Source organism: Egretta garzetta, unplaced genomic scaffold (genome assembly GCF_000687185.1).
Source record: "Egretta garzetta isolate BGI_Z169 unplaced genomic scaffold, ASM68718v1 scaffold190, whole genome shotgun sequence".
Lineage (NCBI taxonomy): Eukaryota > Metazoa > Chordata > Aves > Pelecaniformes > Ardeidae > Egretta > Egretta garzetta.
The window spans coordinates 974,406-1,001,425 of NW_009258272.1; the positions used below are offsets into that span (position 1 = coordinate 974,406).

The 27,020-nt window shown below is 49.8% G+C and overlaps 1 protein-coding gene across 1 annotated transcript in view; it reads right to left on the bottom strand.

Annotated features, from left to right (window-relative positions):
- The window catches only part of COL27A1 (collagen type XXVII alpha 1 chain), a 166,593-nt gene that overhangs the window by 36,933 nt on the left and 102,640 nt on the right, over positions 1–27,020 (bottom strand). The window contains exons 25-37 of the mRNA XM_009634842.2: positions 25,689–25,742; positions 22,734–22,787; positions 21,870–21,923; positions 18,641–18,694; positions 9,574–9,627; positions 8,517–8,561; positions 8,302–8,346; positions 8,018–8,071; positions 7,185–7,238; positions 4,676–4,729; positions 2,943–2,996; positions 2,124–2,177; positions 521–628 (exon numbers count right to left, since the gene is read on the bottom strand). Coding sequence (XP_009633137.1) covers positions 521–628; positions 2,124–2,177; positions 2,943–2,996; positions 4,676–4,729; positions 7,185–7,238; positions 8,018–8,071; positions 8,302–8,346; positions 8,517–8,561; positions 9,574–9,627; positions 18,641–18,694; positions 21,870–21,923; positions 22,734–22,787; positions 25,689–25,742 — 738 coding nt within the window. The remainder of the gene's footprint in view (positions 1–520; positions 629–2,123; positions 2,178–2,942; positions 2,997–4,675; positions 4,730–7,184; positions 7,239–8,017; positions 8,072–8,301; positions 8,347–8,516; positions 8,562–9,573; positions 9,628–18,640; positions 18,695–21,869; positions 21,924–22,733; positions 22,788–25,688; positions 25,743–27,020) is intronic.

The window sequence follows — 27,020 nt, forward strand, 5'->3', positions numbered from 1 at the left end:
GGGGAAAAAAGGGGGGGAAGAAAGGGGGGGAAAAAAGGGGGGGAAAAAGCCTATTTTTTTCTTGCTAGGGCTTAAATGCAATCCATTCTCCCAGACACGAGACTGCAAACTGTGTTTTGTCCTCCTGTTGCAGAGGATCTCGGCACTTCGGGTGAGCTGGTTTGCCTCCTGCAGCCCAGCGCTGGCCGTGTGCCGGCTGTGCCCCGATGCCAGAGCTGGGGAGCACGTGCTGCACCCTGGGCTCACGCTGGAGCCAGCGGGAAGGTGAAAGTCATCCTGCACGTAAGCATTTAGACAGGAGCACGCAGCACTCTGCTGATCCTTTTGGGGTGAGATGCCACTGCTAATTTGGAAAGCAGAGTGCAGGTGGCCCTATGGAGAGTGCAAAAGCTGCGTTGGGCCAATACCCATATGCTGGCGACCTAAAGATACCCATGCGGCTCCCCGTGCAGCTCGGGGAGGAGAGCACCAGCACTAGTTCCTACAGGAAACCCACGGGGTTTGGGTTTTGCAGACTCACTCGGACACCTGTGATGCCGGGATATCCAGGAGGCCCTTCTTTCCCCTTCAGTCCTTCGTTGCCTTTTTCTCCTTTCTCTCCTTCCAGGCCCTGCTCTCCTTTGTCTCCCTGTGGAAGAGAAGAGGGTGGGAGCTTTTCATACCTACAGAACACATGGGTCACTGTACAGGGCTCTTGCAAGGAAAAAACCCACCACATAATTAATATTTCAGGAGTCTGAGAGGAAGAGAGCCTGCGAGCAAAAGGATGAATGAGGATGAGTCATAATACACTTGACATTTAAAAAATGAGCAAAACCAGGTTTCTTTTTTTTATAAAGTCTCTTGGCTGGAGGAGAAGGAACTCCCCCATTACACAGGGTAATCCGAACCCCTTCGCTTCTCCTGCAATAAAGCCTGAACCTCCCACGTGAATGAGACAGGCAGGCAAGATCTGAAAGTCTCCCTTGCCTCACCCAGAAGCCTTCAGCTTGGGATGCCGGAAGATTTTTAATATGACGGCTTTGTCTGGAGTGGCCGCTTGGCCCTTGCTGCCAAATGGGAATTGGCCCAGGGCTCGGATAAACACTGCAAAACAGTGTCGCCTTGGCCCTGTGAAGGATTTGCTGTCCGAGCAGAAGGTATCATGTCAAGTCACCGTTTCTTACATTTGATGGCACAAAATTTTATGGAGACAATCAAAAGGCCCATTCTGTACTGACAGCAGCACCCACACGTGCAACCATCCAGCCTTGACAGCCGTTTCCCACTTGCACCTCTGACAGCGAGAGCATAGCAGCATCTCTTCTGGTTAAACAGATGCTCCTGCAGTCAGCAGTGGCTCTTCTACCGTCCAGAGACACATTCAGGTTGAAAAGATCTGCTTTGGTTCAAGAACTCCTGGGGACAGATAGCGGTAGCAAGAGAATATAGGAGTCTTGACTGTCTTTAAGGAGGAGTCTTTTGGTCCAATACTCAGAGATAAGCTGAAGCAGAGAAACATGGCAAATAGTTTAACTAGAACGCAGCAATAAACTGCATTATTGTGGGACCGGCTGCTTTTTCTTTCCATGGAACAAAATTGTTGGCCTGTTTGGAAAGGCCGGCTGTGCAGGGACAGAAATCAGAGCCCTGTTCCAAAGGCAAGGTAGCAAACTCACAGCAGCTCGATAAAGAGTGCAGTGCAAACTCTGAGCGAGCACCTGGGACTCTGCCAAGAGGAAGGGGGTCTGGTTTCTTTACTTGCTAACAATGTTCTGGTCAGTGGTGCAGTGGAGAGTGATGGTCAATTCTTGATTTCCCCTGCCAGGCCCAGAAATTCCTGATTAGTTGGAAAATTAATCTGAAAAGACTCAAATAAAACAGACAATTTGTTGGAAACTGGATTTTGAAGAAGTTGACCTTTTTGTAGATCTGATCAGATGCCAAAAATGTGGGTAGAGGAGCGAAACAGGAGGAGCCCGTTATGTGTGCTTGCAGAAAAAAAATCCTTGGAAGGAGCAGGGCAGAGGCTTATTGGAGAGAGGGCCCAATAACCCCCTTGGCTCCAACCTGCCCCCGGGAACCACGGGGGCCCGCGTGCATGGAGATGTGTGCAAGAACCATCCCATGAGAGTGAGGTTTACCTTGACACCATCCGGCCCGGGTGGCCCGCTGTCCCCTTCCAGCCCTGATTCTCCCTGCAAGACAGAAGCAAGCAACATAAGGCTGTGCCCAAATATGCTTTTTTCCCATGCTTTTGGCAGCTGACTCATGGCAGCAAGTCGGGCTGCAGCGGCAGGAGCCCACCCCTCCACTTTGACACGTGTCCTGTCTCATACCCCAGTGCTGAATGAGCCTTTCCTGGAGCAAGAGCAGGAGTTCAGCCTCTTGCTTTATTCTGAGCCACAGCTTCTCCTCCACAGACCCCGCTGCTGGCCGGTGGGAAGACCTCTTCCCCCATGTTGAAAAGGGGTCTCAGTCTGTATTAATTTAACCTGGGGCTTTCCCATCCCGCTCCAACAACCGACCTTAGTCCTGAGAAGGGACAAGAGCCACTGTCGGCTTCAGTCCATGCATTCATCCCGTCCCTGGCTCCCTCCCACATATGCATAGTGTAGCCAGTGTTTCCCTGCTTCATGTACGCCTTCTGCTCCAGCATCTCCCTGCCCCGTGCGGGGAACAGGACGGGTCTGTTCCCACACTGCCCCTTTCACAGGCAAGGCTGTCGCAGCACTTGGTAAAGCAGCTCCGCAGCATCGGAGAGGCTCAGGGAAGCTGGTGAGCTCAAGCTGACAGGCTCTGTGAGGAAGGTGTTTCCACCACCCGCAGAAGAAACAAGGGCTTTAAGGGTTACAGGATGCCTGGAGCAGGGTCTGTCCCCTCAGGCTGTGGGTGAACAGGGAACAGATCCTCTGGGGAACTGGTATGGCAGAGAAGTCCTACCAGAAGGTGACCGTACTTACTCTTTGGCCAACGAGACCTTGCTCTCCAGGGATTCCCAACTGGCCAGGGTCACCCTACAAAGAACAACAGCAGACATGGAGACAAGCTGTTTACTGACAGTGAGTGAATGAGTGAGTATGAAGAACATTCCCTTGCACCCCTCATTTTGACTTTTGTTTCCTTCTCCTACACAAACACCTTCGCTTTGGTTTGCAAGGGGGTCCAAAGGACAGATTGGCATCAGCAGTGCCTCTGCTCGCAGAGGGCCAGCACACACCTCGCAGGCTCTGTTGCACCGATGCCCAACAGGACAGGGGTTGAGGACTGGTTTGTGCTGCCTGCAGCTGCAGAGCCAGAAGTAATTCCCTCGGCATGGCCCTTCTGCAGGAAAAGCAGCAATGCTGGGTGCAATGCAGCACTGCAGCAAACGCACAGCCAGAACAAGGGAGAAGAAAGCCAACAGCTCTTTGAGCCCCAGCATGACTGAGGAGGGTAGAGAAGAACTTGAATCTTTGATGGCACCAAACCGAGTGAACTGGAGGTGTTTGAGTTGGCAAACAAATGGATCTTGGTGACAGACTGCGAGGCTGCCATTTAGCCCTGGGGGTACAGCAGCCATAGGGCAGCTGCCTCCCATGTGTGCCCATCCAAGCCAACTGCTTTGCAAGGAAGAGAGCTGAGGAAATGCAGAGGCAAAAGGGGAAAAAGATTTGACCTATCTATACACCTTGTCCTGCAGCAAATTGGTCTGCAAGCGATGACTGCCCGGAGCGAGCCCAGCCTGTCCCAGCACCTCCCTGCTTTGGAGAAGCTGTGCGGGACTCTCAGTCTCTGACTCCCCAGTGAGGACATGTTGGACTGACAGTGGGTAAAGGGGTGCTTGTGCAAATCGTCCTGTCCTGTTCCTGAGGAGGGCAGCCAGGAGCACAGGAGCTGAAACACTCGTGCAGTATCAGGATGCCAAAGACACAGTAGCTCCAGTCAAGTGTCAGAAGATTTGCCAAGGAAAACATGGCAAAGGATGGGGCTGGGGGTGGGGAGTGAAGAACAGCAAAGAGGAAATTGCATTTAATCCCCACATAGTGGCTGTTCAAAAGCTCTCCGCACAGGAGCGAACCTTCAAACCAAGCGGAAAGGGGGTTAGGATAAAATAAAAACCCCTCTGAAGCTGTTCAGCACAGGGATCTTATTCAAACAAAGAGATGGTTTTTATAGGCCTTTCCATGTGGACAAGAAGGTGCATTCATGGCTCTGGAGCAGAGCACCCTTCCCCCATAACCATAAGAGGAGTTCAGTCCCCACCAAGCTGAGGCTTGGAAACTGTGGCAGGACCTTGTCTTGAGGGTATTTTTAAGTTTGGGACCTTCCTAAGACTCTTCTTGTTTCAAATTAGAAGCTGCCTGGATATCTGGGTCTTGAGGACTCCCTTCTCCACTCAGACTTTGGATCTGCAATAGAGTTGAGCTTCATTTCCAAGGCCCTTCAATGGCTCTTGAGGCAGAAGACCCCTGGGACGGTGCTGCTCCCCAGCGCTGACAGCCTCCCCCTCGGGATGGGGCTTAGCAATTTGTAACCAAGGGCTTAAAGTTAACCCGATTTTTCTTTTTTTTTTTAAACTTTATCTTTTGTTGAATATGCTGTCCACTTTGGCAGCCGGGGGGGTGACCCTGCAATGTTACCCAGTCCTGCAACAACAGAAGTTGTTATTATCTCCCTGGTCTGACAGAGAAATTGCACTAAGGGGTTTTCTTACCTTCATGCCAGGTTCACCTGCAAGGCCAGGTTGTCCCATTGAGCCAGGCGGTCCCTGGAAAAAAAAACAACAACAAACCCACAATAATGAAAAAACCCATTGTAACCAAGTAGAAAGCAAGATCAAAGACATAATTCCTTTAGCAGAGCCCTCCTGGGACAGCGGAGCCCTGGTTGCAATGCAATTACCTCCCCGGAGCTGGCTCAGGGTATGCAGCATCAAAGAGGCCCAGGACCCCCTCATGCTCGGTTCCTGGGAGGGCTCTGCTTGTCTCTCACGCCTCCCCTCTCCCCAGCCCTGCGGCAGCCCCCCAGCCTCCTCTGCCAAGGACCTCTCTAACTCCATCCAGCCCCTCTGCTTTCTAAGGTCAGTAACCACACCGGGGAGCAGCACTGGGACTAGCTGGGAAAGAAGGGAAAAGGTCCAGAATTAGGTTTGAAAGCCTTTCAGAGGGGTCCAGCAGGTTGGCTGATACAGTGGATAACAAAAATGCTCAGCTGTGCTCTCGCTCCCTGCTCCCTGCAACCCTACTTCTCCACTGGCTCCGGCGCGAGCACCTTCTCCGCGCCACCAGTCTCGTTTCGGTCAGGGTTCACGCAGCCTCGGGGTTTGCACGCGCAGGGAACTGCTCTGCCTTTGCAGGAGCCGCTGCCCCAGGTGACGCAGCCTCGAGCCGAGCCATCGGCCCCACGCTCCCGGGCAGGCAGGGGCACAGCGGTGCTGCCAGCTCCAGGACGGCTAACGGGAGCCAAGAACAGCAAGGTTACGCCAAACCCTCCAGCACAAACGTTGGCCAGATCTGCCTTGACATCCATCAGCCACCTTCTCTGGCTGTAATGGGCCAGCAAACACCCCAATGCCAATGACTGGGCTTGGACCAGAAACTCACAGCCCAGGGCTGCTGCCAGGCTGTCCTAGCTGAAAGAAAGTGGCTCGCAGATGAGATAATCTGAGCATAGACCCTGGCATCCCACAGTGAGCCAAAAATGAGTGCCTGACCTGGAAAACTATGGAAAGTAAGATAGAAAGGGGGAAGGCGAGAGAATGACACTGCGAACTGTTACTCAGCGTCCAGCTGCCACGTGCAGCCTTGTGATGGAGCGGTCACGTTCATTAGATACCTTTGGTACAGAGATCAGTCGGGAGCTTTAATTTTGTACATTTGCTACTACCTCTGGGAAGCACGGGAAATGAAAACCTGTGGATCAAGCCCCAAGATGCGACAGCAAAGCTCGTCTTTAAAGGATTTGAGTGGTTTATTTACTTATGATTTTTGCTTTCCAGACAACAATCTCCCTTCTCTTTGCAGTTAGGAATAAAGGAAAAAAGACCAGGTAGTCAAGGGAACACTCAGCTGCCCAGGGAATACGCCCGTTCCTGGCTTGCTGAAATGGATTCAAGTGGAGGAGGGAGCAAAGGACGCACATTGGGTTTACGAACAAATGGTCAAGTCACGCAATGAGAAAATTCAAGCTCCAATGAAAGCAAAAATCCTGCTTTGGTTTCTGCAGAGGTGCCAGTGCAGAGAAAGGCTCCTGGAAGAGTCACAAATTTGAATAAAGCTCTGTACTTTCTTGGTTGGCAACATCCAGAGTGGCTCGGTAGCAGCTTTCCAGCTCCCCCAGTGTGGTTTACCACGCTGAGAGCTCGCTCCATCCAGTCTAGCAGCCATGAGAATGGAAACTTTCATGACTCATACACTTTGCAGTAGACTGCATTAAAAGGCACCTTCGCTGCTGCTGTCACAACCGAGTGAAACATCCTATCTGTATGACAGCTTGGGACCTATGGAAAGGAGCTACCCAAGGGGAACCGGCACATCTGGTATAAACAGCTGAGACTATAATACTAAAGGGTGGTGAAAGCAAGCCAAGACTACAGTCGAGTTGGGGGAAACCACGGAGGCATCTCCTGCACTCCACCAGGGCACTGTTTGGCAGCTGCTGCTGCCTTGGTTATGGTGTGTTTGTGCCACTGCTTCATGGCAACGGCAACCCAAGAGCACAGTCAGCAGCAAAGGCGTTTCTCCGAGTTTCTTCCACTGGCTGCAGCAGCTTGTGATGGGACTACCATAGCAATCCAGGCTGGCTGACAAACTGTGTCTTGTCAGCAATGGCACCAGTGAGGAGGAAATAAAGACCAGTTTTCAGTTTGAACTGTTACTGTATTTGGTCCCTGACTTGTGCCCTGGTGCAGAAAGGTGGTCCCTGGTGTGGTGGTAGAGCCATGCCTGGGCCATGCTTGTTAGTGTGGTCAGCTTTGAAATGTTTCTCTTGTGAAGATGGGTCTGTCCGTCTATCAACTGGGTGCCTGTGGGCTGTGATGAAAATGATGCTCAGATTTCTGATTTTCACTGTTTGCTTTGGAAGTTGGTTTCTGGACTTGAGGGAAATCCTTCTTGCTCATGCCCCTGGGTGTGGCAGGATGCACCCCTGCACATTTACTCCTCTCTCGGTCCTGCCACTCTTGATACAAAGGGAAAACAAATAGGAGCAAAGACGACACCTACCTTATGTCCAATTTCTCCCAAAGGCCCAGGTAGCCCCTGTGGTCCTTGTGGACCCTGAAAACAGAGACACAAAGCTTTTTTCATGCAACTATTTTCATTTCTGAAGGGCCATCACTTTCATGGCCTGTAAGATAAAGCAACAGTTCCCTCCCAGATCACAGTGGAGCTATGCAGCCTGCAAGAAACCGCCAGTGAGATGGAGAAGCCAGTGATGGGTGTGCTGGGGCACCTTAACAGGCAAACAGCTCAGAAGGCCCATCGTCCTTCTGGCTCCCACCCAAAACAACTGCAGTTGGCAACCTGAAAATGCCTGGTTCGCCCTCCCCCTTCACAGCCCAGGTCAGTCCCCAGAGACACAGAGTAGGGGATGACCCCTCTTCCTGCTTTGGTGGCCCTGCTGGCCCTCCTTGAGGTCTGTGTCTTCACCCGGCATCTCCCAATGCCTCTGCTGAAGCTGTGGGCTCAGTTCTGACACCATCAGCCACCCTCCTGGTCCTTCTTCCACTTTACCTACCAGCCCAGCCCAACTCCTCCTGTTACATCTGACCCTGTCCCAGACCCAACCTTGCCCTTCTTTTCTCCCTTCCCTTCCAAAATCCATCCCAGGCTGCATCCTATGCTCTCCCTGGTTGATCCATGGCCCCTTTTGCTTTCCAAGGGTCTGATTTTGTCTTTCCTCATGCTTCATATTCACATCTCTGACCACCCTGGAGTCGGCAAGGACAAAGAAGCTGCGAATGGAAATGAGTGGTGAGGAAGAGACAGAGAAAGAAATGAAGTGTCTGTGCATGTGCAAGAAAAGACAGATGAAGAGAGAGTGATAAGACACTTACTGGGTCGCCTGGAGCCCCTTTTGCTCCTGGAGGTCCAGAAGGTCCTTGGATACCCTAGAAAAATTAAACACACCAAGCTCAGCTCCAAACCCAGAGCAATCTTTCATGCCTCTCGGCAGTAATGTGCATCTCAAACACTCCAGTGTGTGAGGTGGAGAGGTGGCCCTGTAAGAGGGCCCCTGGTGAGAATCTGTCCAAGTTCTTCCTCCTGGACCAGGACCCAAAACTTACGGTCTTGCGTGAAACCGAGGTTATGAAAGGGAGCACAAAGGATGGACACTTACTGGGAAGCCACGTGCTCCTGTCTCCCCAGTCTCACCCATCTTCCCCTGTGAACACACAGTTACAGCAATTAGCAGCTGGGAATGTGTGGAGATGCCTGCGGCGCTTTGGCCAGGAGAAGCTGCCGTTCCCTGGGTGCTGTGTATGTGTGGGTACCCCCACAGGGGGTTGACACTGTGCCAGGTTTGGCAGGCACTGGCTCTCACAGAGGACATACCTGCAGTCCATCTGGCCCCAGCTTGCCTGGCTCCCCTGGTCTGCCCTGCAAATCAAAAAGACAAAGGCGTGTTGGCAAGAGCGCAAACTGTATTGGCAATGCTCTTAGAATCACAGAATCATTTAGGTTGGAAAAGACCTTTAAGATCATCAAGTCCAACCGTTCTTCTGCCCCAGCCCATCTGTTCTTGCATTTTTGTGTGTCAAATATCTCCCTCCAGTTCCCTGCAGCTTTTGAGAGGCCAAGTGCCCAGCATCCCGCCTGAGGAACACTCCACCCAGCAGGGAGTGTGGGCAATGGGCTGCATGACCTAAGGTTTTTTGAGCAAACACTACTCTGGAGGAAGCTGCGATTCTCAGGAGACTCAACACAGCCCTGTCTGGCAGGGCATGAAAGGAGGGATTCCTCATCCCAGCTGCATTCACAGGGCTACACGTGCCGTGCAGGGAACAGAGTGTGTGACATTAAATGGTAGGCCAAGGGTCCAGCTCTGCCCCATTACTCTCACATCATGCTGCTGCCAAAGGGAGAAACTCTCCCCTGCACTCCTCTCAAAGCCCTCACCTTGGATGAGGGTCTGCTCAGGCAGGGCATCTGCCAGACTCTTTGCACCAGGCACCTCCCGCCCTGTGTTTTTTCCTGTCTTGATCTAATTAAGTACATCAGAACAGATATGTATTCCCTTAGGTCCTATTTTACCAGTTACGTTGAATTGCTCTGATTTTTATGCTACGCTCAGATGCGAGTCAAGTGCACTCACTGCCAGCTGAAGCTACTCCCATTCCTGCCAGGGACCATTATTTTAGCAGAGGCCCTTTTATGTTTGTGGAGTGCCTCTGTATTTGGGGTCTCAGACCTCAGCAACAAGGGCTCTGATGCCCACGTTGGACAGATTTCACTCTGGCTGCATGAAAGACTCATCCCTGCTGGTTGATCCTCATGGACCGATTGAACATCCCCTGTTCGTGGAGGAGGATGTGACCTCGATCCTGTCCAGGGCATTTTACAACACAGCTAAGAGCAGCCTTGGCCAACCTGGCCACCCACTGGCATTCACCTTGACACCTCGTGACCCTGGCTCGCCTACTGGTCCATCAGGTCCTCTGGCACCCTGGAAAAAGGCAAAAGAGAGGCAAAAATAAGAACACAGAGTATAAGTCTCACTGGAAAATACAGCAGTCACCCGAGCTTGGGCCACCAGGAAAGTCCACGAGATCAGTCCTGGCTAAGCCAACCTATACCTGGTTGGGTTGACCACAGCAGCTTGGAGCCCAGGACTCAGAAGATCCCTTCTATGTTTTGTTGCTTCATTTCTCACCATTTACCAGCATGCAGCACCAAAATACTTTTTATTCCTGTTAAACTAACTACCGACCGCAAACCAAAGCCAAAGGAGAAAGGATGGCCAGGAACAGCCTTATTTTCAGACAACGGTTACATGACAAGGGTTTTGCAATGCACAGACTTGCACTTCTAGCCTTACTGATAGCAAACCTCTTCCTTCCCAGAAACCGTGCTTTTCCAACTGCCCCTGCCCTTAACCCTTGGCATACCACACTGCCTCACGGTCACTGTCAGGGCAATAAAGCTACAAAATATAGAGAGGCACACAAGCCCTGACCTTACAGCACCTTCACAGCTGGCCCGGGCCCCAAACACTCCCAAGGAGCAGGGTATATTTGCTGGCAGCTGAACTCCAGGCCTTCAGCTACGCTTACCTGCTATTTAAAGAACTGGCTGCCGCTAAGGATCAGGCAGGTGCTCATGCATATGCAGGCTGGGAGGAGCGCAGCCGGCTGTGCCTGCTTTGGCACGCCTGGCCCTACACCCGGCATCTGCTCCTGGGTGCGCGTGTGCATGTGGCAGGGACGAGGACCTCGGGAGGTGTGCGGGACACGCACGCTGCCGCAAATGCTCATGGCACGTACGAGAGTCCAGACAGTAAGCAACCCGGGATGCCATTAGCTAAAATTGAACAGCTTGTGGTACAGGTCAGGCACCCCTGAGGAAGGGGTGTCCTTCTTCCAGAGGGTGCTAGGTGAGGGGAGCACTGGTCTCGAAGAGGGGCTGCCTGTGATCTAGCTTTCAAGCTAATTTCAGAAGAGCTGAACGTGCAGCATTCTGCACCATTCGAACCCCAGAAACCAGCGTGTCACACTGACGGAGAATAAAGAGAGCCATGGTCAGGGAAAATACACTAAAAAAAGGGCATATCGAGAGCCTCTGCTAACGCACGTCATGTTCATAATCAGGCCATGAGCTCAGTTGGGACTCTTAGGCGCTACTGCAATATAAATACTAAATAAAAACATAGAGCAGTGCTAGAATGTAGTGGTAAGAGGAATCCTGAGAGCGGGCCAATGCGGAAATAGAGAAAACAGGAGCCAATGTGCTTAATCGGGATGCAAACCGAGTGCCAAAAGTAATAACAGGGCTAGGGAGCCAATGCGTTAGAAAAGCAACTCCAGTATGACAGGCAAAGAGGGAGAGACTCACAAAGAAAGGCAGTGTAGCAGCAGAAGATGTATAGGAAACGTAGCCAAATTATTACAGCAGACAAACTTTGTCAATATAAAATAATGCAAAAACTTCTACTGCGCTTGGCAAACCCCTGTGCCGCTGAGTGTACCAGAGATTAAATAACCAAAAGCCTGTATTGCATGCCAGTAAGACACAGCTCTAAAGAATGCTCAGCCTGGTCTCCAGGACAGACGGACAGAGAAGGACTGTGCACCAGATGGGAATGCCACAGCCAAATGGGGTGTTTCACAGGTCGGCGCTTTGCTACACGAATGTAATGGCAGCTCTCACAGCCCTAGACTCCAAGTGCCCTGGCTCTTGCTGGCCCTTCGATCAGAGAGCAGTAAAACCCAAAAGTTTTATCAATCCACATCCCTATAAACCTCAAAGCACAATGGCATAAACCAAGAAGGTCATTTAAAAGCAGGGCTACTGCCAGCTCCAGTCAGACAGCACTGGAAGTTGGAGTAGTGGGAGAACAAGGCTTGGAGGCATCTGGGGAGCTCCTTGGGGTGACCAGGACATCCAGCCACCCAGCAAAATACATAGACCTGCCCTGGGCTGTCCAAAGAGAAGGGAGGCATCAACATGCGTATGGCACCGGCACCCTGGGAAAGCACCCTGCCCTCCAACTTCTCATCCTCCCCGGAACACAAACTGTTCCCCTCCTCTTTGAGCAGCCATTCAGACATTTTGTGCAATTACATCTTTACTATCCGAGCCGAGGGGGTGACCTGCTTGTGAAGAAGGGGAAGGATGTGCAGAGGGGAAGGATTCAATAGCTCAGCCCTGGTGCTACAGGAGGAGGGAGCAGGGATCAGAGGCAAGTGGGACATGGAAGCAACAGTGATGACCCAGGTTAGGGGTTTCCATTCCAGGGCAGATGCTGCCAGGGAAGGGAAGTGTCTGGCCCCTCCAGACCCATCTTCTGCAGCCTGTCCTGCCCTGTCCAGCCCCTTTGCCAGGGCTGGGCTGCTCTAGGCTGGGTGGGGGCTGTTGGGTGCCCTTGGTGCTGCAGCAAGGGCAGCGATGGCTGTGGTACGCAGCGGTCCCACCCGGCAGGGCTGGCTGGCTGGGGAAGTGTTTACGGTATCCACGTTTCTTCCAGCAGAGCCCTGTCACCAGCATCGCAGGATCTGCCAGGGCAATCTCACTTCACAGCAGTCACCTGCCTAATCCCATCACAACAAATCTCATCAGCATCTGACCTAAAGAAGGAGAAAGTGACCCTGTACTCGCAAATGCATGTGGCAAGCTTCACCTTCTCCAGACTCCTGAGCCGAAACCCAGGATGAAGGCTTCCCCTAATTTGCCCTGACAGGAAAGGCTACGTTTAGTCAATTAGTTAAATCTTTAAAACTCTCTTTTACTGACAACGCTGGTTAGAGATGAGTGAGTGAGGTCCTGGCAGCTCTCCAGGGAGCATCCCATGCCAAACGCTGCAAGGCACAGCACGGCGCCTTCCCCCTGCAGACCCACAGCTTGACCTTGCAGGTAGGGCTGAGCGCAGCTCCCCAGGTTCCCCTTGGACCCTCAGGGCTTCAAAATTAACTGCAGAGCCAGGCATGCCTACCCTGAGCATGGCAGGGCAGAGGGACCAGGCCGAGCATGTAGAGAGGCATCTTGGGGAATGCCATCCCAAGGGCGTATGCAGCAGGGACCCCTCCTAAGAATAGGGTAAGGAGGGTGCAGTGCAAGGCATGGCTTTACTACCGGTATCAGTGTCTCTAGGAGCCCATAAAACAGAGAAGGAAGCTTTTCTTTAGTCTGTGTTAGTATTTACATGGCAGTACACAGCTCAGGAGAGGTCCTGCTGGGTCAGGGCTGAACAAACAGTGCGAGCTCCAAGTAGCTTTACAATGTAAACAGGAAAAAAAGGAGGGTTAAATCAAGATCTGTCCACTCCTTTGCACATGGGCAGCCAAAGCACAGAGAAATACAGGTTCATGGCTGATGGAGCACTTGAGAATCTGCTCAACTGTTTCACCAAAGCCGGCCGGACGTGAGTATGCAGCCCAAAGGCATTGCCGTGTCCATCTCAAAGCAGCTCACCCCAGGTCAGGCAGGGAGTCACAGCACAGGGACGAGCCCGGTCAGCCCCACTGCAGCACATGAGCCACAAGACCAAGTATCATCACTCATCGCTACCTAAACAGATGAGTTTTCCCTTTTGCTTGTGTTGTCAGGCAAGAGGAGCCAAATTGGTACTGCGCAGGAAATCATGGCTCTGCGACCCTGTGTCCGAACGCTGATGCTCTGGCTGCAGCAAAGACATGCTTGTGCTGGGGTCCTGGACCTCAGCAGGCTGTGAGACACCAGGAGCCCAGCATGCTTTAAATTCTAGCCTCAATGTCTTATGTGGGGACATTTCTCACCGTAATCCCTGTGTAGGTCCCCACGGAGCTGTGTAGTGGAAAGCTAGCATTAAGGCCTCGCAAGTCCCACCTGCAGTCACATTCTGGCCCCTGTAATCATGAGTTATTTTTAATGTAGGCTCCAGCAATGGTAGCAAAGCAGGTCACGGTGCTGCACAACCAGCGGGCACGCGTGCCAAGGCAGCATTTCCCTCAGAGATGTGCGATACTGAGCAGCACTATCAGCAATCCCAGACTAAACAAAGTGTTACGATGTTGGCTAGATATGGACAGCTCACAAATGCAGGGGAATTCAGCTCCAGGCTTTGCAACTCAGGTTTACTGCTAGACACTGTAAGGCAATCGAGATACACCGAGAGCAGACAATGTTCCTGCAGGACAGAACTAAACACTCAACAAGCTGTTTCTGCAGAGCAGCGCTGCATTGCCCCTGATTTAAACAGATAATCAGAGCTCAAAGAGAGACCGTAACCAGCCTCTGAACAGCAGACGCAGCAGCAGCACGGACAAGCAGTCAGTAGCTCCTTTCCAGAAATCCAAAGCTTCTTTCCTTACCCCTTTATCCAAATATTGATATTCCACTATCACAGTCTGGCCAAATGAAAAGCAAGCAGATGCCTTGACTGACGCTGAAGGGAGACATTGCTGGCCATGGATCCGTAGCTAACTTTTCCTCAAACGCTTCTAATGCTTTTTCAGCCAACTAGGAAAATCCCTGGGAGCAAAACAATACACCTCTGCTTTTTCTCTGTGAACAACTTCTCAGCTGGGCCTGGAAAAAGCAACTATTTTCAGGTTTGCTTAGATAACACCGCTTTACAAAATCCCTAGCGTTTACAGATTCCTTCAGTCAGTGATGCTGCGGAGCATCGGGTCCGTGTGGTGGAGAGATAGCGGTGCCCTGCCGCGCTGGGAATGCCAGTGCCCTCGCCTTATCTGCTCTTTGCAGGCTTCACCTGGGCAAGAGTTAATGCAGGAGCTTGATGAATGAATGGTATGGTGGAAAAGAGAAATATGCTTTGGGATTTGAAAAGCTCCTCTGAGTTGCCTGAGCCAGCACCCAGCATCCCCTCCAGTGAGAGGATAAACCGCCAGAAATATCAACAGACGCCTTGGCCAGAAGAACTGGGCAAGGTTTACAGCAGAATTGCAGGTGCAGCTTCATGATCCAAGTTGCAAAGTCACAGCTCCAGCTGATATTTAGCCTTTTGTAGAGATTCTCAGTCAATACCTGGGCTTTTTGATATCGCCGTCCTCGATAGAGGATGCTGGAGACCACACATTTCCCTGCTGCAAGGAGCTGATTAACAGAAACGTGTGTTTGAATTTAAGTGAGATAGGGCGAGGGACTTGCTGAATCAGCCGCCTGCAAATTTAAACCTTGATTTGGTTAAATAATTAGGTTTAAACATGTGCAGAGCTGTCACTAGCAGAATGTTAAGCACATGTCCAAGTGCTCCACTGAGTACAGATGAAGGGAAATAAGCCTGGGCTCACAGGTCCAAGTTTTGTGTCCTTCGGGAAGAGGAGAGGGGAAACTGCATTTGTGGAAGACGGTTCAGTATCAGCTTGATGGGCTAAACAAAGACTTGGGAAGGAACAATAGCCCTGCTGTGACTAAAAAGAAGGTTATGCTTTTTAAAGAATTTTCTTTTTAAAATTTATACTTATATCTTGACAATACAAAAAAGCTATCACGACATAAATAGGGACCCCAAGAAGTCTCCATTGTTCCTTACAATTGAAACCATATTTGCTATTTACGTTTCCTTCAAAAGCCAAATTACTTTAATGAAGTATCCACAAACAGAGCTCATGGAATCCACAAACATCTGGCAGAGGCTGCATTCATGTTTCCACTCTGAATTGAATTACGTCCCTTTTGTAAACTCGGATAGACAGAGGGTAATGTCTGAAATTACAATTGGGGGATCATTTCCTCATCCTGAGAAAACCAAGAGCTGGAATAGCAGGACGAACTAAGCAAACAAAGAATACTCCGTGTCTGGAATATCTTCTGAGAGTACGAAAAGTGTGAGAGGGAGATATACAAACCAGAAATCCTCCAGGCAGGAGATCTGCTGGTCCTTACAATACCGACTTTCCCACATCATATTCACCGAAATCTGCAGGATTTCAGAGCAAAGCCCGAGTTCCTCCTCTCTGCTGGGGATCTTAGAAAGGATGTCTGTCTGTCTGTCTCTCAAATTCTGTATGGATTACATCACTGTGGTGCTCCAACGCACCAAATCTCCACCATCCTGCATCCAACAGTGGGTGATGAGGGCAGGGTCAGGGCAGGGCACCAGCAGCAGATCCAGATGCTCAGTGCCCGCTGGCAGATGCTTACCCCTCTTTGATACTGGTGTCCTTCAGGCAAGATCAAGACCTTCATGCACCCTCTTCCCTGGGCCCCCCTTCCTGTTCTACCTCCGCGTTCTGCACTTCCCAGGGTGACTTTTTGCAGGGCTCTGCAGCCAGCCGGGATAGAGCCACCGCTGCATTCCTGGTTTTTAGGGCTGGGATGCACTTTGAAGTCTGGGCTTCCTCAGTGGAGAAATGTCCAATGGGAACAACTGGCACAGGGTCTGCCGGACTCAACATCTGGAGAGGAAACGCAATGCAAGGCCACAAAGCTGAACATCTCTACCATGGGGTACGTTGTTTTGAGGATGGACGGTGCTGGCAGCTGCTGGTGTACTGCACGATTTCTCCTGAGGGTTTGGCACCCGCTCTCTGGATCTAGCTACACCCAAAGGCAGGTCCCTTCTGTGCCAGCCAACCTTCTTTCTTTGGAGCTGAATCCAGCTTTGCTCTTGGTTTTACCTCATATGATAATAAATACCCCTTTGTCATTCCTGACAGTACAAATGGAGCTGAAAATGAGCTGGTCAGCTGTAGTCTCCTTGTGGGTTGAGGACTTCAGGCCAATGCAGATGTAAGAAGCCAAAGAAGATTTATGCGAGTGAATCCCGTGCAACGCAAGAGCCAAACACCACAGTTGCACGTGGCTGCCTGCTGTAAGGAAAAGCGCGGCGCCTGGATCTAGCTACACCCAAAGGCAGGTCCCTTCTGTGCCAGCCAACCTTCTTTCTTTGGAGCTGAATCCAGCTTTGCTCTTGGTTTTACCTCATATGATAATAAATATCCCCTTTGTCATTCCTGACAGTACAAATGGAGCTGAAAATGAGCTGGTCAGCTGTAGTCTCCTTGTGGGTTGAGGACTTCAGGCCAATGCAGATGTAAGAAGCCAAAGAAGATTTATGCGAGTGAATCCCGTGCAACGCAAGAGCCAAACACCACAGTTGCACGTGGCTGCCTGCTGTAAGGAAAAGCGCGGCGCCAGGGGCTGCGGCTGGCATCCCTGGCTGGCAGCTGTGGGAACACGGTGCTGGGACTCCTCCTCTGCCACCATGTACATTAAAAGCACCAGCAGAAATGTCTGATCTCCTCAGAGGAGCCACCTCTCCAAGAGTCCGCACAGTCGGCAGCCTAGATTCATTCAGAAGGTGTTTTCCTGTTCAGCTCTGTGCTGTAGTTTCACCTCGAGATATTTTCCACCATCCACTCAAAACCTTCCTGTGAAAGTGCCTTCAGTTTCTCATCTGTCATGATCACGGGTGTCCCGGACAGCTCAGTTAACTGCCTCCACAGAGCCCAGAGAAACCTCACTTCCCAGGGGACCCTCTGAGAGTGGAGCTGGGGAATGAGATCCATGGCCCTTCCCACCAAAGAGAACAGGGGCAGGGAAGCTGTTTTTTTCCCAGCCACAAGTTAAAAGATGAACCCTGATATGCATCTGCCAGGCTTGGATGTTACTGGTGTCCTTCTAGCCATGCTTTTAAAGCTTAAAGCTGTTCCAGGGTACATAACTCTGTGGTTATAAAGCTTTCTAGTTGGTTATTCCATTTCCTTTTGCCAGTCCCAGCTATTAGCTCCCAGAGAGCATTAGCTCCAGTATAGGGAAACATATGCAATCCTTGGCTGTTCCGAATTCTCCAGGAGCTGCAGTAGAAGCAGAGGCTGGGGGTGGACAAAATGTATAGTTTACTCCAGCCTACGTCTTTGAAAATGAAACAAGGAAACAGATATCATAAGATCCTTGGAGGGAGAAATGCAAAATATGTTGTTGTTGGGGCCTTCAGCAGAACCCATGTGCGCTTGCTATTAATACTTTGTAAAGCAGCTGGACAAAGAAAAACAACCCAAAGCAGGGATGCTCCTGCTATAATTGTCCCTTTGGAGAAGGAGAAAGATTGAAGAGCTCAGTGGGACATGGGTTGGATGTCACAGGCAGGAAAACAAGCAGCTTTGGCAGGTCTAGAGGTCATTCTGCTGTCGGCTGTCACCCAAACAGAGCAGGAAGAACCACACATGAACTGACATGGAGCACTTCTGAAATGTTTATCCAGTGTAACATGTACTTGTAGCGCTGTCAGTGATGCTAGCATTACCCGGTACCAAGCTGGGCTCTGCTCTTCCCAGGCAGAGCGAGGATTCACACATGCTTACAGTTTGGTACTGTTAAATATGTACAGATAGAATCAGGGCCTTATGTTATGGGCTGGAAAAAAACCATAAAAAACACTGGACGTGCTTATAATTTGATCTACCGACAATGCAAAACACACCTTTCTCACACCCTGGGGAACGCTGCCAGAAGATATTAATCCTGCGAGACTGAAAGGGGAGACAGGGGAAGAGTAGCCCGTTCGGCTCCTTGTCAGCTCTGTTTCTGCTGCCACTTCTCTTAATTTTGTGTCACGGCATAATGTTTCCTGCTTTATCTGCCTCTGGTTAAATCACAACACTTCACATCTGAGCTGCTCCCTCTCCTTTGGCAGCAAAGGCACCTTTTCTGGTCTTCTACCTGCACCCTTTCCCCCAGCCCAGACTCCATCTCTACCATCCTCACCAGAAGTGTCCGTAAACCCTGTTTTAACATTGCAGGTGGTTGGAAAAGACAAGCTGGACCACTTCCATGATAAACTCTGCATTGGGACACCCTTCTGCCCCTACACATCCCTTGCATTCACAAGTAAGACTTGTGAATGGTCTTGACTTGGTAAGACTTGTTTCAATGACCGCAGTCTTTATGCACAGCAGAAATGTGGCTGCGGAGGTGCTGCCCCAAGCGCTGCTCATCTTCACCCCCCCAAACTCACCCACCAGGTTACTCTTCCAATGGCTGAAAGAGGAGAGGGATAAAAGCTCATGGAAAGTGCTTACCCTGCGGCCTTTCATCCCTCTTATCCCCGGTGCACCACGGACTCCTGCTGGACCCTGGAAGGGGAAAAGGGAAAGAAAATGAAGATGGAGGAGGAGGAAGGCAGCAGCTGTTGGTAGGACCCCACATTCCTACGTGATCTGCAGCGGCCTCAGACACAGACCATTGACGAGCAGGTTGGTTCATTAAACCCTTGCCAAAGACATTACCGTATTTTCTTGTCTAGAAATGGTCTTTTTTTTTAACTCCCTGATTGTCTTTGGATTATGAACATTTAGGCCAAGGCTCCTGGCTGAGGTTTGTATGCTTAAGTATCTGCAGCCTGTTGTCTGTGTAAGTAAGTGGTGTGATTTGAAGAGGAGTCGAACATCCAGAATTCCCTTCAAAGCTATTAAAAGCAGCTGTTGCTCAGTATCTGTACAAAAATAACAATAGCCAGGATCTGTTTTTCCGTTGTCCAAATACAAAATCAGACACCTCATCTTAGGTATCCAAGTTTGACCTTTTCAGCCAAATACTGATTTTATCTTCAAGTAACTGTTGCCCTGTTAGTGCTGCATAAACATTCATACTGGCAGAGAGATGCTACTTTCATTTGGAGTGTTGGTGTTGCAGATGATCCTGTTCTTCTTACACTTACAGAAAGGTTTCAGGTTTTCTTTTAACCTGGCTTTGTACACACTCGATTCATTAATGTGCATGCAGAAAATGCAGAAGAAAATTAAACAGCTTTTCTTTTTCCTGTCAGAATATTTATCAGTTTCAAAAATTAAAGGATATGTTCAATTAACGGGACTTACTCCTGTATTATAACTTTAAAAACCTGTATTTAAAGTTAGTGCCTTTCTGCTGTCAGAAAAGAAAACCTCAGAGTGACACATTCCATTCTTACTCTCTCAAACATTCCACATCGAGTTTTGCTATTTATATATTAATAGCTTTTACCAACTGTCAACCCTGCAAACTCCACCAAGGATCAGAACAAAATTGGACTGTGCTCTTCCTACTGCTTGTACCACTGCCACCAATAAAGATTTTGCTTTTGGAATGGAGGTGCCTCTCTGCATGGCATGTTAAGTTCGGAATACAAATGCTTTGCTGTTCTCACTCAAGATGGAAAAGTTAGTTGACTGTAACTATATTTGTAATCACAGTAAATCTCGGTTTTGCTAGCGAGGTCAGTAGCAACTGGCACAGACAAGCAGTAGATGTGTCAGATGCCTGGTTTATAGATATTTTTATGATAAACACATATTGAAATGAAATTCTTTGTTGGTATTTGAAATATCTTCCTGGAATGGAAGTATCAGCCTATCCCAAATAGCTTATGAAAATACAAGCATGGAAACATTCGTTGTGATGGCAAAATGCTGAGGGAACAACTAGGTACATGCTGGGAATCTCAAGGAACTGTTTAGGAGAGGATGAATGACCTTTACTATACCTATATATGACCTTTACTATACCTATATGTAAACATTATTTTCAAAACTGTGTATTAACACGGAAGATGTACCGTGATGGTGAGCAAGAAGAGGGAAAAGGAATCCACAAGTCTCAGTGAGCTGAAATTAAGTGCAGAGTTTCCTCCCCTTGATGATATTTTTGCTTCCCATCCCCAATTACCCTCTATTGAATTAATCAGACATCAGAGCTGCTGAGGCTCACTGCATAGCTTAATCTCAAAGATTTTAGCAGTTTAGGACAAACAACAGCAGCATGCCTCAGGTCTGGCTTGAAAAGCAAGTATTGAATGTTTGGTGGAGAAACAGGCAGAAACATCTGCAGTTAATGAGTGGGGATTTGATATTAGGGGATTATTTGATTTACTAGATTTGTGGGGAAGTTTGACTTATTGAATTATGCCTTTTTAAAATGCAGCCTTGGAGAAAACATTCTGCTTGAATGAACTTGTTAGTTATTTGTCTGCAGGAGAACAGGGAACTGAGGGAAGCAGAAGGACCTGGGGACGGTCTCAGCTCCCAGTGCTCTGCAGAGAGGGTTCGGCATCTCCAGGCAGGGCTGATGTCTCAACTCATGCTCTTGTCGTCATGCCCCAGTGAAGCAAGACAAAACTCAGCCTCAGCCCAAGGTACTCGTCACTGGTGCCCTAGACAGTGCTTTGGGACTGGGAACTCTTTGCCATGGGTTCAGTACAGAACCTCTCTCTGCAAGGATGCGCTCCTGTCCTGCCCCGTGCTCACAGGCGTGGAGTAAGTGGGGGGGCCAGCTTGATGCTCGAGCTGTCCCCAAGTCAGGCAGCAGCTAATGTGCTGGGAGAGTTGCTCAAGAAGGGACATCTAGGGGTATCCAGCTGCCTCCGAGACTTCTGTCAACAGCGAGTGCTGCCATGAGGGGCCACGGAGCAGCTGGGGGCTGCGGGCAGCATCATGCTCCTTTTATTGAAAGGGCCTGGCCAGTGTCATGCTGCTGCTCTTCAGGTAGGGACGGGTCAGCCCGAGGAGTTGCTTGACCTCAGACCTTTTCTTTCCCTCACCTCCCGCTGATCTGGAGGCCAAACCTTTGGCACTGCCCGGGCATTTCACTGCTGTGATCTTCCTCCTAATTAACAACACTGTGGGAATTCACACACTGAGCAAAATCCATTCCCTCTACCCGCCCAGAGCTGCCTTTCCGTTGGTTCTGGCAAACGACACACAGCAGCATTTGTGCTACTGGGAGAGCTGGAGCTCCGTCTAAACAATGGCTGTGGGAAACTGGAGCTGCACTAAAATCTACCTCCACGCCAACTGCACGCCCCGGCCGCAGCTGCACATGTGCCAGACGAGCCCATCCCGACGGAGGGTGCATCTGGGGCAGCTGCTCCTCCCGCCCCAGCGAGGGTCTCTGAAAACGCATGATGCCGTCAGCACACGATGCAGTCGCTGGATCGGATGATGCAATCACCATGCTGCTAACAGCTCCCAGCAGAAACAGAGAGCCTTGCAATAACACCTTTGGCTAGAGAGCTTGTGTCCTGCTAAAAGACTGAGACTGGATTGCGAGTTTTGGATCCCCCATTAAGGAAATGGGCTACAAAAGCTTGAATTAAGCACTGTTTTTTAGCATCTCTTTCCATGTTCCTCCCACTCATGCCCCACCCCTTTCCCCAAATCTCTTGTTCATATCAAACTCAAATAAACCAAGAACAGTTGCTTGACTCAGCCCCTGAATGCCCAGGATGCTGATTTCTGGTGTGTGGTATTACACATGACGATAGCCTTTACTTACTGTTGGTCCAGGGATCCCAGGAAAACCCACCCCTCCTGGTGTCCCGGGGTGCCCCTAAAAGGGAAGAAAGAAGAACACGGCTGGTGTGAATTCCCAGGATCTGCTCGGCCCTTCTTCCTCCAAGCGGGAAGACAGGAGAAGCGGCATTGTTGGTTGCTTGCAAGGCCAGGCAGGTCTGCTATTTGTCAGGGTAAAATTGCTCAGGGGCAGATGGAGAAGGCCAGACTTGTCAAAAGCCCAGCTCCAACCTTGCTAGCACCAGAAGCAGCTAGATCTTCCGAACAGCCCAGGAGAGAATGGGCTGAATTAATATGAAAATCTGTCTTTGGGTCTTGCGCTATGGTAGACAGGAGGTGAGTGTCAGAGCAAGACAAGATCTTGCTGAGGTCCCCTCTGTTAAATGGCTGAAGGAGGATCCCCAAATGGCAGCGCACGTAGCACAGCAAAACACCACAAGTGCCTCCAGCTGCCCCTGGCAGCTCGGTGGGATGTGACCAACAGATCCCAGTTCCCAGACCCCATTCGTTCAGTAGTCGGGATGCTTGGAAACAGGCAATCCTTCAGGTGCCGCAGCTTGTGGTTCCTAGTTATCTCTGCTTGGCACAACAGGTCCTCAGCTGATGGAACTGCAGAACACGTCTCAAACCCCAGCGTTCCTCTGAAGGGGAGATTGCTGAACACGGCTGCTGGGGAGAGGTTATTCCTCAATATCCAGTCAGTCAAATGGCAATTCCCATCCCCGCAGAGACAGGAAGAATTTGCGGCTGCTGTCATGTAACTAGAAGACCAGGAGAAGCTGCACCCTTGGCTGGGACAGAGAGAGAGGCAGCAGCAAGAGAGAGAGAATGCAGACTTACTCCTTACCATCGACCCCTTGACTCCTGGAGGGCCTGGGGGTCCCACTGAGCCACGGTCGCCCTAGGAGAGACACAGGTGCATGGGGAAGAGTGAGGACTTTTGCTAACAAGCACTCTGAGCCTGCAGCAAGGGGGATCTAGAGCAATGAAACAGCTAAAAGATCCACAAATTGCAGTCTTCTGACTTCTACAGGAAAGGCTTCCAGTACTGAACAGTCATCACCCTCTTTCAAGTATCCAACTCATCAGAGTAGTTACAGCACCACAGCAAGAATTAGCCAACCCTCCATATCCCAAGAGAGGGGACTTTACTATTGCCATCAAACCAACGAGGAACAAGAAAGAAGCAATGCACTCAAGACCACCTTCAACTCTGGACAGTGCAAGGACTGGATCCCAGGAGATCTCCAGCCCTTCCCAGCCGAGGCATGATATCCCTCTCTGTTATGCTCTATCATAATCCTTACACATCCTGGCATTTTAAGAGGCACAGATTTGAAAGCTGTGGTCATGAGGCCCTGCTGAGAGCAGGGAATCAACTTGGAAAAATAAGAAAAAAAAAAAAAAAGATATGCTACCTGGAATATATGGCTGGTGCTTTCAGAAGGAGACTGTAGGCATTTTGGGGGGACTCCCCACCCTGTGGGCTTGCACTGAGACCACAGTGCAAACAACCACCATCTGGAGGCCTGAGTTTATGAGGGATTCAGAGCTGGATGCCTCCACGGCCCACCCGAAAGATACCACCCCTTCTAAAGTGAGCCACCATTTGGCATTAAAAATTCAACGTACCAAAAAAATCACTTACTAATTCCACAAGTCTTACTTATCCCCACATGCAGAACATCTTACTTCCCCTGAGTACACCCTCGGCCCTGCAGCGGAGCCAAGAATGGGAGACGAGGTGCAAGCCTCCATGAGCACCACCATGACCCACTGATGCAAGGGCAAGTCAAAGGCACGGCGTAGCGATGGGACGTCCACTGCTCCCTTTTGGAGGTGGTGGCAATCCCACTGTAACAGCTTGTACTCTCCTTGGCAGCCCCGGTAACGCACCGGGAATTAGGTGTGTTATGTTTGTGTGCTTGGGGGGATGAAGAAGGAGGAGTTAGCAAATGCTGCCAAGGAGTTTACGCCCAAAATCTGACCTACCTTCCAACAGCTAAAGTGTAAGGGGAAATATTTTCTGGGCTCTAAGCAGCTTATTAAAAACAAACCCCAGAGTTTGTGTTGTCACCAGTTGGCCCTTGTAAACCAATGTAAGGACTTCTATTCCCCCTGAATGCATGGATTTTATTAAGTATGTATAAACTATATTGTTCTCTTTGATAATCTTTGGATTCTACTGGCTTCAGTCTTAAGTTTTGCAGCTCTCGGGATGCAGATTGCTGACTCAGCTACGTCTAATGAAAGCATATTTCCCACTTCATTTAGCTCACAACAGCATCGTAAGCTGTAGGACGCTATGCCAACTGGAGGCCTGGTTGAGGTTTTGATTTCATGATAGTTATTTCTGTCATCGGTAAGTTTGTCCTGGTGGAGAAGTCTGATAGAAGTCACAGCTGTGCTGAGGATCTCCTAGGGCAGATTTTCAAAGGACAGCCTGGGTTTGCCCGGACACCAGCGTAACATCACTGTGTTACAGAGTCGATCTGCAAGATGAGGACAGCTCATCTGGTCAAGGCATTGGCACAGATGTCATAGGGCCAGATGTGAATTTACTGGAGTGGGAAAAAAGGTCTTCCCACATCTCCTGCATGGCAGACCCCTTATTCCCCATTCAGTTCAGGGCTGCAGCTGCCACCGAGACAGCTTGCTCAGGCACCTTGGACACATCACAGACTCTTTATTCCTTTGTTTTCCTTCTGTAAAACGCAGCCCACATCACATCGTTCCTTTTACTTCTTGTGTGCCGTGACTGTTTGGACTGAGCCTGCTTCTGCTACTGCCCCACCAGAGCCCATCAGTGCAATGAGCTTTCCAAAGGCTGCTGCGGACAAGCAATAAAATGCGTTTGCAGTGAACACAGTGTAACTGTCACAGAGTCTTGACATCATTACCCAGAGGACAGGGCTTGAAGTAATAAAAACGCGCGAGAGAACTGATGTGTGGAATGCATAATTTTATGGTCTTTACTATCTTTATGGTTGGACTGTGAATAATTAAGCCACCAATGAAAACCAGCAGTCTGCGACTGAGATGCAATGAATGACATAGATGATTTGTCTTTGGAAGCTACCCCTGAATAAAATTTTACACTCTAATAGAAAACAAATTAATGCCCATTTACATTTTTATGGAAAATAAAGCCATTTTTCTTCCTGAAAGAAGCATGTATCTGTGCTGCACACAAGAGGGCACCAGCCCTTAGTAGCGTGCCCAATCCAACCACAGGGGCAGTCAGATGGGATGGTCCTCATCAAATAAAAAGGGAAATATTTGGACCAGCCTTTGCTCAGATAAGCGGCTGCACTCTTGTACCTTCTCTGCACCTGAGAAATTGCTGAGACCTCCTGTTCAGCACAGGCTCAGGCCTGGTCCTGTGCGACCCCATTGGCAACTCAGCATGGGCTCATGAGCACATCTCTGCACAAATCTGTAACCTAAACTCCTTGGACTCCTCCCTTGACCAGGAACATGGGGCTCATGGGTGCCTCATTCCCAGAAAAAACAGAACTGACTGTTAAATACAAGCTTTCTGGCAGATTAAGAATGAATAAAGCTTAGATTTTCAGAGAATATTTGACAGCATCTCCTTGGAGGGCAAGCGCATGTTAATTCCTAAATGCAAAGTGTATTATTTTTGTCTGGCCCCAGACTAGCTCAGATACCCTGGATGTGCTGCATTCCCCAATGGGTGTTGCACTGACATGACAACTTAAATTTCCACAGTATTCCTCCCACCCGACTCTCCCTCATCCTGCAAAAGTTACAACAACCAATCTGTTGCAAGCAATCTTACCTTTTCTCCCACTATTCCAGGCTCTCCTACCGGACCAATGAAACCCATTAGACCCTGAGGAAAGAGAAAAGCACAATTAATTTTCAGTTATAGTTGCTGAGAAAGTAAACTGTTTCTTTGGTCCACCTTGCTGGTTGAAATAGCACAGCATCCCTCGTATACTGCTCAGTAATTCCTACTGGCTACCAGAACGGACAGAGTTGCTCCCGGCCATGGGAATGTCTAACTCCACAGCTGGTTCTGCTTTAGGTGCCAGCTGGAACGACAGCACTAGGATCTGCAAGAGCCACAACACACGGTATAGGGGATGAGTTAAGCACATTTCGTAGAAAGGCCGAGTCCATAGCGTGGCTTTGTTTTGCAAGCATTTCCCAAAACGTCAGTGCAGCTTCCCCAAGAACATCGATAGCGGGAGCTCCTGGGTTGCCCGGACTCTGAGAGTTACCATCATTTTAACTGCTGTACTGGGCAGACTTCCTCTGGGTTAATCTGAGCTGCCCCAAACCCTTCTGCAAACTAATTTTGCCCTGGATGGTGTCACGCTGTTGGGATGTCAGTAGGAAATAAAGGTCCGAGGAGACAGCCAGAGGGGCCAGCAGGGCAGCAGATCGGCCACACTACTCAGAAACTATCTTGGAAAAAACCCTCAGTCTAAGGTCAGGATTTAACAACATTTGGGCTAATAAAGAAACAAACAGAACCGCTTTTAATTAGGATGATGGAAACAGATGCAATCTCAAGCTATGATTCCTGAGAATTAAAATACAGCAGCCTCCCTACCAACCTCTGCGGGGTTCTGGCCCTAGAGATGCAGGGGCCCATCCCCTCTGTCACGATAGACGCGCTCTCTCTCACCGCATGATTCTCATGCAAGGGTCACTGGGAGATGGATATCTGTATTTAGTTCCTCCAATGAGCCTGTAACCAAAGGGATTCATCTCCTGTTGAAACACTTCGTAACCCGCCTGCAGTTGGCATGGATGGCGTCAAACTAAGCCATGCCCCAGCTTGTTTGATTTTAAGCAGCAGTCTGACTGGTACTGGGAGGCAGCTGCTGAGCAAGTCAGAGGCAGGAGATGGATTCTCCAGTGGGATCATCCTGCTCTTCCTCTTTTTAAAATTAATTTGAAATCTTCACAATAAATTGTAAAGTTCCTCTATGCAACTGCATCTCGCCTTTTCAATGTCAAGGAGGTTTTCAAACGGCACGCTCAAGAAAATATTCAGCATGAACAAACACAACGGGGAAAAAAGCTACACTAGCAAGGCAGCTTCTGGAGCGTGGTCTCAGAAAAGGGAAGGCTTTTCACCCTGCTATCTCCTTTCTGGAGC